Source organism: Euphorbia lathyris, chromosome 10, assembly GCF_963576675.1.
Source record: "Euphorbia lathyris chromosome 10, ddEupLath1.1, whole genome shotgun sequence".
Taxonomy (NCBI): domain Eukaryota; kingdom Viridiplantae; phylum Streptophyta; class Magnoliopsida; order Malpighiales; family Euphorbiaceae; genus Euphorbia; species Euphorbia lathyris.
In genome coordinates, this window is record NC_088919.1 from 17342546 (window position 1) to 17361855 (window position 19310).

General features: G+C 38.6%; 1 protein-coding gene across 2 annotated transcripts; it reads right to left on the minus strand.

Moving 5' to 3' along the window:
* Positions 1-4716: 4716 nt before the first annotated feature.
* Positions 4717-12161, minus strand: LOC136209269 (zinc finger AN1 and C2H2 domain-containing stress-associated protein 16). 2 transcript variants are annotated; one of them, XM_066000695.1, is made up of 3 exons: positions 11962-12161; positions 7382-7482; positions 4717-5765 (listed from the first exon to the last, which is right to left on the minus strand). In XM_066000695.1, the coding sequence occupies exons 2-3, from the start codon at positions 7478-7480 to the stop codon at positions 4998-5000; spliced, it is 867 nt and encodes a 288-aa protein (XP_065856767.1). In that variant the 5' UTR covers positions 7481-7482; positions 11962-12161; the 3' UTR covers positions 4717-4997. The 2 variants fall into 2 exon arrangements, with proteins under 2 accessions (XP_065856767.1, XP_065856769.1); XM_066000697.1 differs by lacking the exon at positions 11962-12161 and adding an exon at positions 11721-11844.
* Positions 12162-19310: the final 7149 nt, after the last annotated feature.

Genomic DNA, 19310 nt, shown 5'->3' on the forward strand with positions numbered 1-19310 from the left:
CCTCCGGAGTAGTAGGCTCTAGAACCGAAGGAGGGGCAGGCTTCGGAAGAGAAGGTTTCTTCGTTTTATTGGAAGGGGTGGTTTCGGCTGCCTTCGCTGGTTTGGCCTTCGCAGTTTATGAAGGAATCCTTTCGGAGGTAATATTAGTTGCATCCAAATTCAGAGGTTGATTCTCAGTAGCAGGTGGTAGATTCTTCTTTGCAGCTTCTTCTCGTTTATGCGCTTTTCTCATTCGATCTAATATGGTCGCACGAGTAGACATGGTCAGAATGACCTGCAAAATAAAAGTAAAATAAGAATTAAGAATTAAATTGAGAAGATCACCTTCGGCGTCAATAAACATTTGAGTTTTGGGGTAGATAATCCCGAATCGCCGAGAGTAAAAGCAAGTTCGGCCTCGAGTCTGAAGGACTCTCAGCATTTCTTTGTAGTTCCAATCATATTTATAGTCTTCAATAAGAGAGCAAGAAGCTTCTTCGGCGGCAAACAAAGGCTGTTCGGGTTTCCAGGATGTAGACGAAGTCGGATTGGCATTCCATTTAGTGGAGAAAGGATATCCGCAAAGGGCGTAGGGGTTTCGGTTGAGGTCTAAGCCATTGGGTTCAATCCAAAACCATTTCGGTTTGAAATCCTTATGGCTCAGATCTTTGTCTTTAATGAAGCCACCGCGTCTGGTATGATATTTCTAGTATATCATATCGTCATTTCCCTTTTTTAAGGGTTTCCAGTAAAAACTAAAAAGAGGACCAGTAAGTTCTAAACCCATATCAAGACAAACTTCATTGAAACTTAACAGCTCCAGCCAAGCATTTGGAGTAATTTGACAGGGGCTAAGGTTAAACTCATTGAGCACAGAAACAACACCGTCGGCCAGATGGAAGGTCTTTTCCCATTCCAAAAATTGGAAAAAAATGCCTAATTTCAAAAGAGAAGGGGGAATATTGGCTCTTTCATTGGGAGACGGGAGGGATAAAGTCATGGTATTTAACCATTCGTATTGTTCCTTCAAAATCGTTAAATCTTTTTCAGTAAGAATGGATGGTTGGTCAGGAACCCTAGGGTTTAATTTCTTGGTTTTCTTAGGAATTTCGGGAATTTATTCATTTATCTCTTCTATGGGGGGATTCGGAAGAAGAAGTAAGGTTCTAGGTTCACGAATCTTTTTCGTAACAGCTTTAGGTGCCATGGAAATAAAGGAAGAAGAAGAAGAACTTACAGTTAGATCAAAGAAGTTGAAGAGGAGAGTTTTTTCTGCTTTTTCTTTCTAAAGAGCGATAAACGGAGAGTTCTTGTCAGGGCGTCTATTCAATATTAGTAGGAGGGGTAAGGTAGCGGCAGTAATGATGACAAAAGGTCAGGTTTGTCTTCTTTCAACACAGGTGACGTCGGCAGAACAACTGCATTAATGACGGATCAGTAAAGTAAATCCTAAAGGATGTATTCAAAATAAGCTTTTTTTTGGGGGGGGGGGATCCTGATATGGTAAATAATATCGGATAGGCCTCCGAAAAGCCCATAACTTACTCTTTGGGCCGACTCATTTAGGGTCCCCGAAAGAATCCAGTTACGAAATGAGGTTTTCAGACCTTATAAATACGCTAAGCTCAATTAGAGAGGGAATTTAGGTTCCAGACTAATATGATGTTGACACGTGTACATGAGTGGAAGTCCGAATCACTATAAATAGAGGTTCAGCACAAGGAGAAAGGTACACATTATTTCTATACTCTACAACTCATAATTTCCATCTTAAGTCCTTTATCCCCATATTGACTTAAGCTTCGAAGAGGGTTCGCCGGTCACCGACTCCCTATTTGACAGTGTTATGTTTTACAGGTCTTAAGGCGTGGTGATTTGATATTACGACATCACAAACTTTCACCACCTCTGCCCCTAATAAAAGGCCAAAAAGTCTAATAAAAAGCGAGATTCATCCCATCTGGCCTTAAAGCTTTATCGAGATGCATACTGAAAATAATAGTTCTTACTTCCTCCTTTGTCACCACACTAATAAGCTCTTCATTTTGATCTAAAGAAATAAAAGGATCAATACAATCTAGCACATCTACAGATAAATAATTAAAGAAAGTGAACAACTCTTTAAAATAATTGCACATTGTTTCACTTAAACCCCATTCCCAATCCATCCACACACCATCATAATCTCTCAATCTCTCAATTCTATTTCACTTCTTCCTTCCAGTTGCAAAAGAGTGGAAATACCTGGTATTCACATCCCCTCCACATTACTTCCAACAAATCTCCAAGGTTCCCAACAATTTGAAATACACCCCTTGCCTCTTCCTAAACTCTTTGTCTCTGATTACTTTGGCTTAATAGGCACCCAACCCCCTAAACTTGTAACTTTTTTTCACCTGGCCCTCTCAACTTAGGGGACAACCTCTCAACCCCCTCAACTCTCCAAAAACATCACATACAACCCCTTACACCCTTATGTTCGGTCAAAATATTGACCTGTGTAGAAAACGCGATTGACTGTTGACCACACCAATGCCACGTGTCATTTTTTATTAAATTTTTCCATTGAGACCCATGCTCGGCGAGCAAGCCCAATTGTGCTCGGCGAGCAAGTACCAGAGATGGATTTTGATCAGAATTCTTATGTCAGAATAGAAAATTTTAATAAAAAAAATGACACGTGACATTGGTGTGGTCAACAGTCAAGCGCGTTTTCTACACGGGTCAATATTTTGACCGAACATAGGGGTGTAAGGGGCTGTATGTGATGTTTTTGGAGAGTTGAGGGGGTTGAGAGGTTGTCCCCTAAGTTGAGGGGGCCAGGTGAAAAAAAGTTACAAGTTTAGGGGGTTGGGTGCCTATTAAGCCGATTACTTTTATACGCTTCACATCCTTCAAACAATTCTTAAACTTCCTTATATGCTCATCACCTCATTAGATAAGCTCCGTACTGCATTCACAAATTTTGTGTTGAAAAGGTAAGGAATTGCAACGACGCTTGAGCTCCTTGACAATATGACGACACCTTACATATTTGAGCCACACATTCTCAAATTTAAAGCATTTAACCCATACCTTGTGAGTTTGAGATTGCAGGTTAAGAAGCAGTGGCAAGTTATCCCACGAAGAGACATTCATGAATGTTACAATAGCGTTTGGAAACATATCGAGCCATGATACAATAAGAAAAAGCTCGGTCCAACTTATCCTCCACCCAATTAGCAGAACCCCTTCCTCTTTCCCAAGTAAAAGAAGGTCCAATAGAACCAGACCAATAAATCTACTATCAGCTATAGTATCTCGAAAACCTTGAAACAAAAATTGGGGATGAGGTACCCTACTCCTCTTTTCTTCAGGGGAAAGTAGATCGTTGAAATCCTCCATGTAACACTAGGAGGAGATTAACCTCTAAATTTCTTGACAAAGTGAATCGGGTAACAAGGAACATGACATCACATACTATGAGATAGATTAAGAGAGATTTAATCAAATTCTCCTTTCCCCTGTAGAGAGAAATTTTTCTTTCCATCCTTTCGAACATTTCTGAACCCTCTCCTTTATGGCACAAAAACAGCCTTCTTTGATCTTCTTACTAGGGTTGGCAAACTCAGATAATGAGGCAATTCTCATGTTTCACAAACTTGTAGCAGAGACATGATTTGTTATCCGATTTTTGATAATTGATTATATGCCCAGAAGATATCTCATACTTATTTAATATCTCTGGAATAGTTATAATCTCACTTATAGTTTCCCTCTCGAATGTCAGTGAATCATATGCCAAAATATATAAGCGAGATATACTCGAGCTCATACGGCTAACTTACACACCATAAAGTAATTCATCTCTTTCTGTCTTTCTGATATTGGCGGAAAATCCTTCAGTACATAAAAGCAACAAGTAGGAGGAAATTGGACCCATTTGACGAAGACCTTTTGAAGTACATTTGTTTCTGTCCCCGAATTTCAGCCATTCCACTTTAGCCTGCTGCTGCCAGTATAATTCCTCTCTCGGTGATTGGTCCGCGAGTTGTAAAGCCAATAAATCATCCTTAGTTTTAAGGTTAGGGTCGGTCCGATTTTGAAGAGCTTCAATTTTGACATTAATTCTTTTGATATTGTTTGCAACTACACCGAAAGAATTCCCATGCCAAGCTAGTAAAGCACCTACCACATTTTTAATTTTATGTTGAACATCCCTCGCTTGATTATCTTGTCAATTTTGTAAGATTATGTCTCTACAACTAGGCCCACGGCACCACATATTTTCAAAAGGAACATCTTTCGTCTCATATTGACTGCTTGAATCAATCAAAATTGGATCACCGGGGGAGATGAAAACTGTGTGACCAGGGAAGAGCAAACTCCATTCGTAGCTAAAAAGGAGTCTAAATGTTCCCAATTTGCATTGGAGTCCAATATTTTAGTTATCTTCATCCACCAAAACTACCTCCCCAATTCTAGAGGTATATCCCCTAATCGAACCCAAAACCTACAGAAATTCATATTCAGTTTAGAGAATTGTATCGCTCCTTACACTACCACGAGAATAACCGATCGTAATGCCAATAGGCATCCTTCATCACCCTCTCCTCATTTTTAACAAATAGCCTATTCCTACACTCATTGACACGAAATAGAAAATGCATTGGCTGTATTTTTTGATTTATCTTCATAAAAAAAATACATAAATACATATACAGTGTATTTATTATATAGGAGCTAGAAATTAAAAGGAAATTTAATGTAGTATATTATATAATTTGAATCTCCAGAAAAGTGAAAAATTCACAATCTTCTAGAAAAAAATAGTCAAAATTAATTAATTTGACCGTAACCAATTTACAGTACACACATAACCATTTTAGTCTTTTAGATTGTATGTTTGTTCAAGTTATAAAACTCTGTATAATGATATCATGAACAGAAGTCATTTACACTTCTGCCGCTTCACCCATTGAACATTTCAAAGTGAATCCCAGTAGCAATTTGCTGTTTCAATATATAATCAAAACTGTCTAAGCTTTTGAAGAACCAGCATGATCCTTCTCGACGTGCTCCACCAGTGCCGCAGGATCACGAAAACCTTTACTGCACTTAGGGCATACATCCATCGGCAACTTCAAGACTCGAGATTGGTTTCCACTGCTTTCATGCACCTTCTGCACATGTTCCACCAGGGTCGTAACTAAAGCAAATTTTGCACCACATTGTGGACACTCCTCTGCTCCACCGCTATCACTGCTTGGCCCTGCAGTATTCTTTGTTGTCTGCCAAGCTTGATTGATCTCTGTACCCAATTTTGTAATGCCTGCCTCAGCTGAAGCTCGAACACTCGAAGCTGCATTTCGAAAGGCTGTGGCCCACTTGGCTGAAGATGGAGCTGGTGTTTGATTGGGTTTTGATCCTTCATTCCTACTCCTATTTAAGAGACTCAGAAACTGAAAACTCGCCTCAGGTTTCTTGGGTCCAGGGCAACTGTGGTCAGGTCCAAACCGGTGCTTCAAGCAATGGTCTACAGTGCAATCCCTGCATTTGATTGTATTTGAGAATGTAAGCACCTCTCTACAACCACGGACAGGGCATTTTCTCTTCTTCGTGACCTTGTCGTAGTTTGATGGATCACATTCCGTATTAACATGAGTTTCCCATGAGATATTTGGGTCTTCATCAGCATTTAGGCGAACTCCTTTTGCACATAATGGACAGATAACAACAGTAACGTCCTTTTTATCAGCATTTGGACAGTTGTGTCTACCATAGCTTCTGTGCTCCAAACAAAATACCTACAAAAGCTTACAAATGTATATTGAACATAATCAGCAAGTCCTATAGCACATAAAACATGATATAAGGGCAGAACAAAATATACTATCAAAACAAACAAACAATCAAATCAAATGTAACTAGGGACAAAATTTTCAAAGTTATCTTATCAGAATATTGCGATCCAATTTTAAGCAACACACCACAGACAATGACATTCCTTGACATGATAATCAAAAAAGAGGCAAGACGAGCACAACTAATCTGCCCAAAAATTTCACTACTTATTTATTGCAAGAGAAATCAATCAAATGATGTTATCATACTAATTGTTAATGGCATTGCATGATCAATAATCTATATACTCAATGTAAGAATTAAGTATTTGGCAGCAAAACGAGGAAAAAGAATTAAGTATTTCGCTGTGATGGTACTATAACAATGAAAACTTTTTGTCCAATGCATCCAGCAGGTTGACTGTTTGTTAAGGATATTAGCAACATCAGGTACACAACTTCATAAAATCCAAACTGAAACTGCCTGATAGGCCTCCATTGGTCTCTTAAAGGTGAGTCCAACAAAAGAGACAACTCAATATTACTACCTTTGTCAGTTTTGTTTTCCTCAGTATTGAATACAGAAGAAGTATTGAGGTTTTATCATGCTGCCAGGTATTTGGGTCCTGCTATTACAGAAGGTATGGGTCTGAAGGAGGTAATTCATACTTGAAGGACATAGGACATCCATTTATTGAGGTGGAAATGGACTGCTTGGTGCTCTATAATGACTTGACTCACTGATTCCAATTATGATGGTTCTTACCTTAGTTTACTGGTTCAAGAAGGTCTGCAACTAAGTAGTTATTTGAGTTGTCATTTCAAGTTTATTACAACGAAAGGGGGTAACATTGCTGACTGCCTTGCCAAGCTAGTTAGGGAGAGAATGTGAGGGTGTGGCATAATAACTACCCAATATGCATCCAACATCTTCTAATTTCAAGTTAATTTAATACCTAAAAAATTGAAAACGATCAGGAATACTAATACAATGTCCAGCTTGGTGTGTGATTGCCACTCGAATTGCTGTTTGCTCTCAATTTGTTTGCTTTTGCAAAGTAAGCAAAATTCCAAAGCAAAAGAAAAGTTTTGGTGTAGCGAAGAGGTACTCAATTTCTCTCCAAAATAACATAAATTGAGCTTACAAACATTGGGCATAGAATCTAAAAAACGAATCAACCCATTCAACATCTTGCAGTGCTATTAAAAGTGCCACAACACGTGCTTCAATTTTAAATACATTGAGCATGCATTCAAGTGAAGCAAAATCTTTTCACTATTTTATTGAAACATTAACAGTTACTCTACTTCCAACCCCATTTTCAACCCTTCAAAACCTAAAGAATCAACTGGTCTCACAAGTCAACATATCGATGCAAAATCCTGGATTGCATGATATATTACTACTTTCATTCCAAAATTGGCTTTTCTTCTTCCAATTGAAATTGAAATCCAATCTCAAAACATAAAAAAACAAACAAAATATCAAACTTCAACTCCAACTCTCTCTCTCTCTCTCTCTCTATATATATATATATATATATATAACAATGGATAGGTTGAAAAAAAATGGAGGGTACCTGGCGACAAAGATCGCAAGTGAAAGGTAAGAAATCGATCAGCTTGCAATCCTCTTTAGTGCAATGTTGACCAAGATTTGGAAATTCTGGGGTTCCCATAACTGAAATTACAAATCCCAAAGTCAAATTATGAGAGAAATAAGATACAGTCAGGAAGGAAATATTTAGGACATAAGGAATAAGAATTTATTTTCAGAACTCAGTACAAGATTATGGAATTCAAAGTCCAAACCTTATTTTTCTTTTATCTGCTTAATTTTTTTTTTCTCTTGTTGTTTGAAGTCTGAGTATATAGGAGCCTGGAACACAAAGTTCGAAGAAAGATTCATAGCTCAAGTCACAGCTGGTTCCTCATTATTAATTTACTCGACTTGTTCCCTTATCTCTAAATCTTAAGCAATGAGGGTCTACTTTCATTTTCCATGACAGCCAAATAGAGATATGGATTATGAAACAAGATTTAGGGTGTTTCAGATATTACCTCTACTCTAGGAGCTTATCCCACTAATTGGGAAATTTCAAGGCCAAAATGTATAAAGCAACTAATTTTCAGGTGTACTAATCTCACCACTTTCTCTAATTATTTTTGTCTAAAATTATCGACTTAGTTAAATATTTTTATCAGCCGCTTCTTGAGTTAATCTATTGGTTTATTTGTCAAGGTTATTTCTTTTTCTTGTTTCCGTTTGCCTTTAACTCCGCCTGTGAGGGTCACTTGGTGGCCTTTACAGCCGGTCCCAAGCCCGGACAAAGGAGGAGGGTTGCGGTAGGTTTGTGGCGGCCAGCGTAAAACTTAGCCACATCTTATGACATGAACCATAATATAAATACCGTTGGGGCGTTCCCTACTCAGCGACGCGCTGCACTTCCTAGACCCGGGTGTAGTGATAAATGTGCAAGGGTTGCTAGGTCGTCGCCCCGAAGCGGCGCGCCACCCCAGGACCCGGGGGTGGTGTCAAATATGCAAGGGTTGCGGGTAAATAAGCTAGTCCACGGTAATGGTAGGGGTAGGGGTAAGGGTAGTAGGTTACGCTTTGGGACATGGAACATAGGTTCTTTGACAGGAAGATTAGCTGAAATTGTAGATGTTATGAAGAGGAGGAGAATAAATATATTATGCCTACAAGAAACCAAGTGGGTTGGAGCCAAGGCTAGAGAGATAGCTCCTTGGGGTTATAAGCTTTGGTACTCAGGAAAGGATAAGGGTAGAAATGGAGTAGGTATTCTTATTGATAGGGAGTATATTGATGAGGTAGTAGCGGTGTCTAGGAAGAGCGATAGAATTATGAGTGTTAAGCTAGTGATAGGGGATGAGGTTGTGAATGTCATTAGTGCATATGCGCCACAAATAGGATTAGATGTGTCTATAAGACAAGCTTTTTGGGATGACTTAGAGGAAGTGGTGCAACAGGTTCCTAGGGATGAAAAAATGGTACTAGGGGGTGATCTCAATGGACACGTGGGTTCTAGGCGAGATGGGTTTGAGAGTGTTCATGGAGGGTATGGTTTTGGAGATAAGAATGAAGCAGGAAATGATATTTTGGAATTCGCATCAGCCTATGACTTGAGTATCATGAACACATGGTTTATGAAGAGAACATCCCACTTAGTGACTTATCGGAGTGGCGGTAATGCGAGCCAAATTGACTTCTTCTTAGTAAGGAGTGCTTGGAGAAAGAGCTATATTGATTGTAAGGTGATCCCTGGTGAGAGTACGACAACCCAACATAGAGTAGTGGTGCTAGATTTTCGAAGTAGGAAATGTATAAGAAAACAAACACCTCAAGTAGAGACTAAGATTAAGTGGTGGAAATTGCAAGGGGAGAATCAACAAAAATTTGTGGATGAGATGACCAAAAAAGATATTTGGACTTGCAATATGGATTCAGATATAGATTCAATATGGAATAAGATGGAGCATAGTATAAGGGAAGTAGCGAAGGAAGTTCTAGGGGAATCTAAAGGTAGCATGCCACCGGGTAAGGACACATCTTGGTGGACAGAAGAAGTACGACAAGCAGTAAAGAGTAAGAGAGAATCCTATAAACTATTGGGGAAATGTAGGAGTGACGAGAACTACGAAAAATACAAAGAGGCTAAAAGGGAAGTAAAGAAGGTCATACGAGATGCTAGAGCAAAGGTGAATCGGGATCTGTATACAAGATTGGATACGAAAGAAGGGGAAAGAGACATATATAGAATTGCTCGGATGAGAGATAGGAAGACGCGAGATCTCGGAAAAGTTAAATGTGTGAAGGATGTGGACCAGAAAGTCCTAGTTGGAGATAAGGATATCAAGGAACGATGGAGGTCCTATTTTGATGACTTATTTAATGGAGATCGCCAACAAGATGTTGGAGATATAAGTATCCATCACGATATGATAAATCATGAATGCCTGCGGAGAATTCAAAAGGGTGAAGTCAAAATGGCATTAAGTAAGATGAAGTTGAAGAAAGCAGTAGGACCTGATGGCATCCCTATTGAGATTTGGAGATGTTTGGGAGAAAGAGGAATCGAATGGTTGACGACGTTCTTCAACAAAATTTGGAGAAACAATAAGATGCCATCAGAATGGAGGAAAAGTACCTTAATCCCTTTGTATAAGAACAAAGGCGATGTCCAAGATTGTGCCAACTATCGAGGAATCAAATTAATGAGTCACACTATGAAACTTTGGGAGCGAGTGATTGAACAAAGGCTAAGGAGGACGGTGAAGATCTCGGAAAACCAGTTTGGCTTTATGCCGGGAAGATCAACTATGGAAGCCATCCATCTAATGAGACAATTAATGGAGCACTATCGAAATAAGAAGAAAGACTTGCATATGGTTTTCATTGACTTGGAGAAAGCATATGATAAGGTACCAAGGGAAGTACTTTGGTGGGCCTTGATAAGGAAAGGCATTTCGCGGAAATATATTGACATCATAAAGGACATGTATGAGGGAGTATGCACGAGTGTACGTACTAGTGTTGGGAAAACTGAAGAGTTTCCTATTACGATTGGAGTGCATCAAGGTTCCGCACTAAGCCCATTTCTTTTTGCCATCGTTATGGATGAACTAACAAGTTCACTTCAAGATGGTATACCATGGTGCATGCTGTTTGCAGATGATATTGTGTTGGTTGATGAGACGAAAGAAGGAGTGGAGATGAAGTTGGAACTATGGAGGCAAACTCTAGAATCTAGAGGCTTTAAGTTGAGTCGAAGTAAGACAGAATATTTGGAGTGTAAGTTTAGCGGCCGTAGGAGTAGGGAGGCAGGGACAATCACCCTAGATGGGAGAGTTGTTCAGGCCTCGGATTGCTTCCGGTATTTAGGATCTATTATCCAAACGGATGGAGAAGTAGATGGAGATGTTGCCCATAGGATTAAAGCTGGTTGGTCGAAGTGGAAGAGTGCTACGGGTTTCCTTTGTGATCCCGGCATGCCTAATAGATTGAAGGGAAAATTCTACCGGACGGCAATTAGACCAGCATTGTTATATGGTACGGAGTGTTGGGTAGTGAAACACTGCCACATCCATAAGATGTCGGTGGCGGAGATGCGTATGTTGAGATGGATGTGTGGTCACACGAGAAAGGACCGGGTGCGTAATGAAATAATTAGGACAAAAGTAGGGGTTACATCTATTGAGAATAAAATGAGAGAAAACCGACTAAGGTGGTTTGGCCATGTAAGACGTAGAGCGCTTGATGCGCCGGTTAGGAGAACCGAAGAGTGGCAAAGGGATGTAGTGGTGAGGGGTAGGGGAAGACCTAAGCAAACTTGGAGGAGGGTGATCGAGAGTGATATGAGTTTATTGGGAATTGAGGAAAATATGGTAGTGGATAGGACGGAGTGGAGGGAGCGAATCTGTGTCGCTGACACGACTTGATTTTCACGGTTTTATATGATGGTTCATGTTAGCCGACCCCGAATCATTTCGGGACTAAGGCTTTGTTGTTGTTGTTGTTGTTTCCGTTTGCCTTTTAATCATTCATCATTGCCATGCATATCAAGGTAATTAATTACAAACTAAGAACTTTTATTCATCTATGCAAAATTTACATGATGTTTATTTGAAGGCTTGGTGATTTATTATTTTATATGATTGATGATGTATATATCTTATATATTTGAAGAATTCATTACTTAGAATCCTTGAAACCAATGCAGCAAACATTACATTCATCTGCAAAGTTTTTGGACAGATTTGTTAGAATCCCAGGATTACAAGCAGCATGAATAACACAAACAGCATCTCATTTTCCTCTCTATTAATATCAAATGGATCAGATTTAAATGATCAAGAAGAGATGCATAGTAAAGTTCATAGATGCAAAGCAACCATTACCATAACTCTACGAAGAGAAACATCAGAATCAAAAGAAATCAAGAAAATGAATTAGAATAATCCGCAAATCCGTCAGCTAGGGTTTGATTGCAAAGATCAGAGAAGCAAAATCCGAAAAAAAAAAGGAAAAAAGAAGAAGAAGAAGAAGAAGAAGAAGAAGAAGAAGAAGAAGAAGAAGAAGAAGAAGAAGAAGAAGAAGAAGTAGAAGAAGAGAGAGAGAGAGAGAGAAAGGGAAACTCACCTAGATTGATGGATTGTGAATCAGAGAAGGAAAATTGACCGCTACAAGTCTCTCTTGGTCTTGTGTATTGACTTATTGAAGCATTTGTGCAGAAGGCCTTACTTTTCTCCTCCAACGTCTAACAGAATGTGAGACGTACCAAATGCCGGATTTGAAGCATTCTACATTTTCTTATTTTTCCTCTTTTTCTATAATTTTATTCAAAAGGTGCTTGTTTTTTTTTTTTTTTTTTGAAACGAATTCAAAAGGTGCTTGTTAAACCAAACAATATTGGATTTGTTTTTTTTTTAAATAAAATAACAATATTGGATTCGTTAACTATGAAAGTGTTAGCAGACAAAAAAAAAAAAAAAACTCTATTCTTCTCCAGCAGCAACCAGGTTTTACAGTTTTTTTTTAGGGTGTTGTTAAACCCAGTCCAAATTTCCCACCTCTAGCTCTGTGAAAAGACGAAAATACCCTTTGAGATGGGAAATGGGAAAAAAACCTCTCCCGACACGCGGGCATGAGTTAATCACGCCTCACCCTGTGGTGAGGCGTGAGGTAAACACGCCTCACCACATGGTGAGGAGTGAGGCTATCACGTCCGCACCTACGGTGAGGCGTGATAGCCTCATGCCTCACCCTGTGGTGAGACGTGATTACCTTACGCCCGCATGAATAAATCCAAAAAAATTTGTTGATGATTGTGGTTAACTCGAATTATCCGTTTACAAATAAAAATTACGGCATTTTAACTCGGATTACCCTTTAACAAATAAAATTTAACAACATAAACATTAAAATAAAAATTAATAAACATAAAAAAGTACATATAATATCAAAAGTGTTAAAATGTATAAAGTTCTACTAAAATAATTTAGTTCGCCCGACGCCACGTGTCCATAAACTCATCCATCTCCCTCTTAATGAGTGGAGCATCCTCGTCAGATCGGTGGGTAGCCGCTAGTTGGGTGACACGCCACAACCAGCTAACCCACTGCAAAAATAAATAAATAAATATTAAAAAATAAACACATATAAACTAATACTAAATAATAATATTAAATAATAATAAACTTACAAATTCGCTGTTGGCGCGAGCATACTGGACCGGTCCATCCTGTGGTGCATGAAGGAGATGAGGATGCGAATATCGCATATACCAGTCCATGTAAGCAGGATCACAAGCAGTGGGATCGTATCCAACTGGCCGGCATCTCCTCCGATCAATGCCCCGAGCCGATGGAAATCTCCGCCATGTATCCTCAACTGTGACAGAGGAATGCGTGAGCCTGTACGATAAAGACCTCCATGGTCGTACTGCTTTATCAGGTCTAATACGCTCAGTTGGGATAGGCTGAGTATATCCGACCTGTCGCAACGCTCGATCCGGCATATACGGCTCGACGATGTCTCTACACCGTATCCAACCGGCATAGGACACTCGAAGCCGATCATCATCGGGGACAGGACCATAAGGCAACCACGTCACCTAAAAAAAATAATACTCAATAATAAATAATAATATACTATAAATAATACTTAAATTAATTATAAAATTTTATAAAATACATCTGCTGCCGTCATACTGTCCAGCTACCCGCGTATGGTATCTAGTCGGGCGGTCGTCTTGCCTGGTACCCCGACCTCCCATCTTAGTGCACGGGCATGGTCAGCTGGGATCACGTGAGCTAGTCTATGCAGCCGGAACACCGGAAAATACTCGTATATCCACGCCTGTTGTTGAGCGATTTCCGCAAGTGCACGGTTTCGCTTGTAGTAATAAAAAGATATCGATCCCACAGGGAACGTTTTTCAACAAAAACTTATTTATGTGTAGATTAAATACGACTTAAGGTTTATATAAAAAGATAATCGTTATTTGAAATTGGTTTTGAGACTGATAGAATAAGAATTAGGTTAGAATATGTAGAATGTTTAGAAATCAATTCTGTTTTGAGTATGAATTACAAAACAGAAACGTTTAGTGTTTAAAATAAGTGAATAATTGTGTTCGTTTGCATTAAGCAAAGAAAACAACTTTAAACTTTGTATAAATTATAAAAATGTAATAACGTAAACTCCTTCAATTAAAGGGCTTTGAACCGCAAACAATCCTCCTACAGTCGGGTTAGATTGCTACCTTAACCAAATTAATACTTATTTCCGATAAGCCGACTTAACGATCATATCTTCCTTAAGAATGAATTTGCTTAAGTGTTCAACAAAGTTTCCTTGTAAAGATATTGAATTTAACTACATTTTAATGAAAACACCAGAACTCACTTCCGATCATTTACAGAAGTGCTACATAAAAATTTATTGAATTTCATGAACTTTATTAGATGAAGTATGAATTTGATACAAGTTTACAGAGAATAAAAAGCATGGAAGCATTCGAACGACATTAGAGTTCGGGGTCGTCAATCCTTTCCTCAAACCTCGTCAAAGAGTTTGTCAGGCTCCAGGGTCGAATCCGCTACTCAATCTTCTCGCTGAATCTTCGGAATAGAGATGGTTCGTCAACTACCAGAATGTAAACTAATATAAACAGATCTTAATCTAAATCTAAATGCTATTGTGTATGTAATTATTTGATAAACAATGTGTGTACATCATATTGCTTTTTACAAAATCGAATTTCTAACTCTGAATCGTTTGACTCAGAATTTCTGCATTAATTCTATACTAAATCTTAACTCTAAAAAAATCATATCTTAACTCTGAAATCAACTCTCTATTTATAGATGTTGAAGAGTCGAGTCTAAGGAACGTGTCTGCTGCGAAGAGACATTCTTATCCAATCGAACGGACGCGCTTCTTTGAAAACGAACATGTGTAAGTTGTGCTGCCAAAATTTCTGAACTTACCGAGAATGGAAATTCTCGGCCGAGAATAGGGAAACAATTTTTCAGCCTTCGAACGAAAGGGGGGAAGTGTCTGGACGATGCGTTTCGCGACCGAGAATGGGGAATCTCGGTCGCGACACAGGTATTTTTTTCCGTCTCTGACTTCGTTCCTCGTCTTCGTTTCGGTGCGTTTGATTTTCGTCGTCTTTGACTCCTTTTGTAGGGGGTTTCCTTCGTTTTTGACCTCTTTTCGTTCCTATTCGGATTTTACCAAATATTTAGGTACCTTGCATGAAAGAAACATATTCGGACGTAAAAGTACGCTAAATAGATATAAACAGCACAAATTCGTAGTAAAACTGATGTAAATATTGATGATATTTTAGGTATATTTTGGGCTTAACACCTGTAGTAGGGTCAAACATCCGCATATACCAGAACAGTCTCCTCTGCTCGCTATCCCCAGCTGCCGGTACAACGTGGCAAGTGTAGCAGACCCCCATGAAAGTCCAGCTGCCCCTCTGACATCGCCGTAAACCTCAGCAAGATGGGCCGGCCTAATCATATCTCCACTCTTATCAACAAACAAAGTGGATCCGAGCATAAGCCACATCCATGATGTGGCCCGAGTAGCGTCATCCCTACCCTCGATGACAAGCCTGTGTACAGCATCAACAAATACACCTCCACCACTCCAGAGATGTCGGGTCGGCGACAGAAGCTGCTCCCGATCCACCCCCAACATCATCATGCACATGGCATGCAGCCGGTCAGTAGTGGGAGACTCGGACACCATCGCACCGTCGATCGGGATCCGAAGAATCTTCCATACATCATGCAGCTGGATAGTCATTTCCCCGAACGGCATGTGGAAGGAGTTCGTATCGGGCTGCCACCGCTCCACAAATACAGTCAACAGCGGAGTGTCGAGGTTCCTAAACATGATATGTGGAAGGTGAGACAACCCAGTCTTCTCGATCATATCCTTCAGCTGTAAAATGACACATATACAATTACTGAATGTTTTTGAGGTTTATAGTTACAAATTACAATAAATGTTGACAAACTAAATTATTCTTACCTCGGGTAACGCACCAGAAAACCACACCCACAAATCTCGGCATGCTGTTGATCTGTTGTAGCATGTCAGAAACGACCGAAACTCTCCTCTCAGCATCCGTGAGGCAACATGTCCTAGAAAACTAGGAATCACGGAACCATCAACGGGGCCACCATCCACCGGTCTACTAACAATCCAGCTCTCGTCCTCACTAGCTTTGGGACATTTGCTGGCCCCTGAAAGTTATAAAATTATACTAAAGTTATAAAATTATACTAAAGTTATACTAAAACTATTAAATTATACTAAAATTATAAAATTATACTAAAATTATACTAAAACTATTAAATTATACTAAATTTATAAAATTATACTAAAACTATTAAATTATACTAAAATTATACTAAATTTATAAAATTATACTAAAGTTATAAAATTATACTAAAACTATTAAATTATACTAAATTTATAAAATTATACTAAAGTTATAAAATTATACTAAAATTATACTAAAAAATACATGTACTCGCAAAGCGACCTCCTATGCGCTGGGTCGGCTGTCTAATCGGAGTCGGCTGCTCATTGACATACTCACCCTCGCGATCACGTGCAGCTGCAGACTGTCGCAGTACTTGGGCTACCACATCCAAGTAGTCCTCCACAGAATCGCTATCAGGCTCTTTGTCATCAAAATCTGTCGTCCCCTCTGATCCATGAATATCGGGCTGATCCACAATCGGACCCCTCTGCACCTGCTCCATCACAGCCCCTCTCCGCCTACGACCAGATATATCAATACCACGCAATCTCGTATGCCGTGGTGTATCATCCTCGTCGTCCATATCTAGACGACGAGCAGATAACGGGATGGATTTCCCCCCTTAGTAGGTCGATCCGTCTATAAAAAATTACACTAAATTAACCTAAAATTGTAACATATAAATTATAAATTAAACTAAATTAATTAAAATGTAAATATAATTTAAAAAAACACCCTCGGGCGTATGAACATCACGTCTGAACCACTGGTCGGGCGTATGAACATCACGTCCGACCTATGGTTCGGACGTTTGAACATCACGCCCGACCTATGGTTCGGGCATGTGGCTATCACGCCCGCACCACTGGTCGGGCGTGATGTTCTTACGCCGGAACCACATGTCGGGCGTGATGTTCATACGCCCGACTGCGATTCCGGCGATTTTTAAAAATATCCCACAGATCTCAAATTGAAGCGTAAATCAACAAAATAAAACTGTAAATCTTACCATTTTCGCTTTCCCTTTACGGCCTCTGTCACCATCCATGATTTGGTTCAAAAATTAGTCCGGATTTGATCGAAGAGTGTATAGGGTTCTTGAGAGGTTTTGTCTTTTTTCAATTTTTGTGCAAAGGGTAGTTCGGTCAATTCCCGAGGCTAGAGGTAGGAATTTATGGCTAGGTATAGTAATTCACTTTTTTTATCCGTTGGTAAGTCAATTCTTTATTTTGTTTTGTGTTATCATGTTTATTTTAATGGCTTATTGAAAGATCACGAAGTAATTCCTAGAGAAAGAAAATTATGAAATCGATTATGATAGATTGTGTTTCTCGTTGTTGTATCAAAACAGTTTCAAGCACGGTCTATTATTGTTCTGTCACGATATATAATATTAAAGATACAAATTCAAACTTCTCTAATATATTTCTGGATTATAATTTTTTTCTTACTTATATCAAGATTTACTATTTTTCCTATAAATAAAACAATTATTCTTCTTCTAAAAAAAATTATTAAGGAGAATTTTATGGTTACTTTTGTTTGTTTACAAAGTAACCACGATGGATTAATTACAAAACTCACTCAATTAAGAAGCTTGTTTATATTTTTAGACCTATTACAACACATATTACCAAACTAGACACTTTCATTGTTAACTTTTCCAAAATACCCTTACTATATAATTCAAACCATGAACTGCGAACAAGTTGTTATGCGAAGCAACTGCAAACACCTCTAAACGCAATTTTTGCTACTAACAACTGTTGCGATTTTTGATGAATTTTTGCGTCAAATTCAATGGTAAAGGTCGGAGAGTAGGTAAGTTTCAATCTCATTGCATCTAATAACAAGAAATCATGTAAGTTTTGGGATTTATTAGGGTTTACGGGTTTAGGTTATAGTTTTTAGTATGATTTAGCATTAGAGTTATATTCAGTAGTATGTTTATGCATTAGAAACTTATTTGGGATGTATTTGAATGATTGAATATGGTAGAAATACCCTTATTTCAGCAGCTCGATAGTTTTATAGTCATGAAAAACCTTCCACAGTGGAAGCAACTGTGGAGGAAATTCATATCAGTCGGTTGAATTTCCTCCGCAGTTGCTTCCACTATGCAAGGTTTTTCATGACTGCAAAAACAATTGAGTGGAAGAGTACCTTCGTACTCTCATACACTGCGAAGAGATTGCCGAAACTGCGAAGACAATTGTCTTTGTAGTTTTATTATCTGTTTCATAGTTGTTTCAACTGCGAAATATTTTAAACTTGTTTGTTTTCGCAGTTGGGTTAACTACAAAGTATTTTTGTTTTTCTTATTTCCCTTACACTAAATGCCATTTTTTTATAATGTGAAGGTTTCAACCAAAGGATTCTTCTAAGAAAGTGAAGGATGACTTGGAGGTAATGAAGAAAGTGAAGAGTAAATTGTCAAAAAAAAATCAGATTGAGTTGTTTCGGACATTTGGTGGATATGAAATTGTGCATATTATCTACTCTCATATGTCATGGTGTAACAACTAGATAGATTAGTCCACTTAAACCAAAATATAGAGAGATGTGGTTCAACGGCAAAAGAGTTGAACTAAAATTTGAAGATTGTGAGTTCGGACTTATCACCATGTTGAGATTTGGTGATATGAAACCAGGTTTGCAAAGGATGAGTGATTTAAAGAAGAAGAATAGATTGGAAGATATGTACTTTGGAGGAAGTCGAAGCATAACTCATAAATAAATATATGAAGCTTTCGAGAACACAAATTGGGATGACGAAGAAGACGGTGATGTAGTATTCATGGGATGTTGTAAGTCATACATAACATCTTCTTCGTTACTGATCCATCTCATTCGGTCGATAATAATATCATCGATTTCACTGACTTTCCTAAGCTGTTTGATGAGTTTTCATGTGGAGTAGTTGCTTGGGAGGAGACACATAGGACCATGGGAAAGGCTACAATTGGTTCTTCAAGAAAAGAAAAGTTTTGAGAATTTCAGCAAAGGAAAGATCGATAGCATCGTTCCATAACAACTAATGGTTTAGCACACATATTCCAGGTATGATTCGTATATATATTGTTGAATTTAGATTTGTATAGTTTAATTGATTTGAACTTTTGTACATGTTTGGATACTCGAAATATGGAAGGCGCTACGTAAATTATAAATTATATCTCAAGAGAGCAAGTTCCGTCCT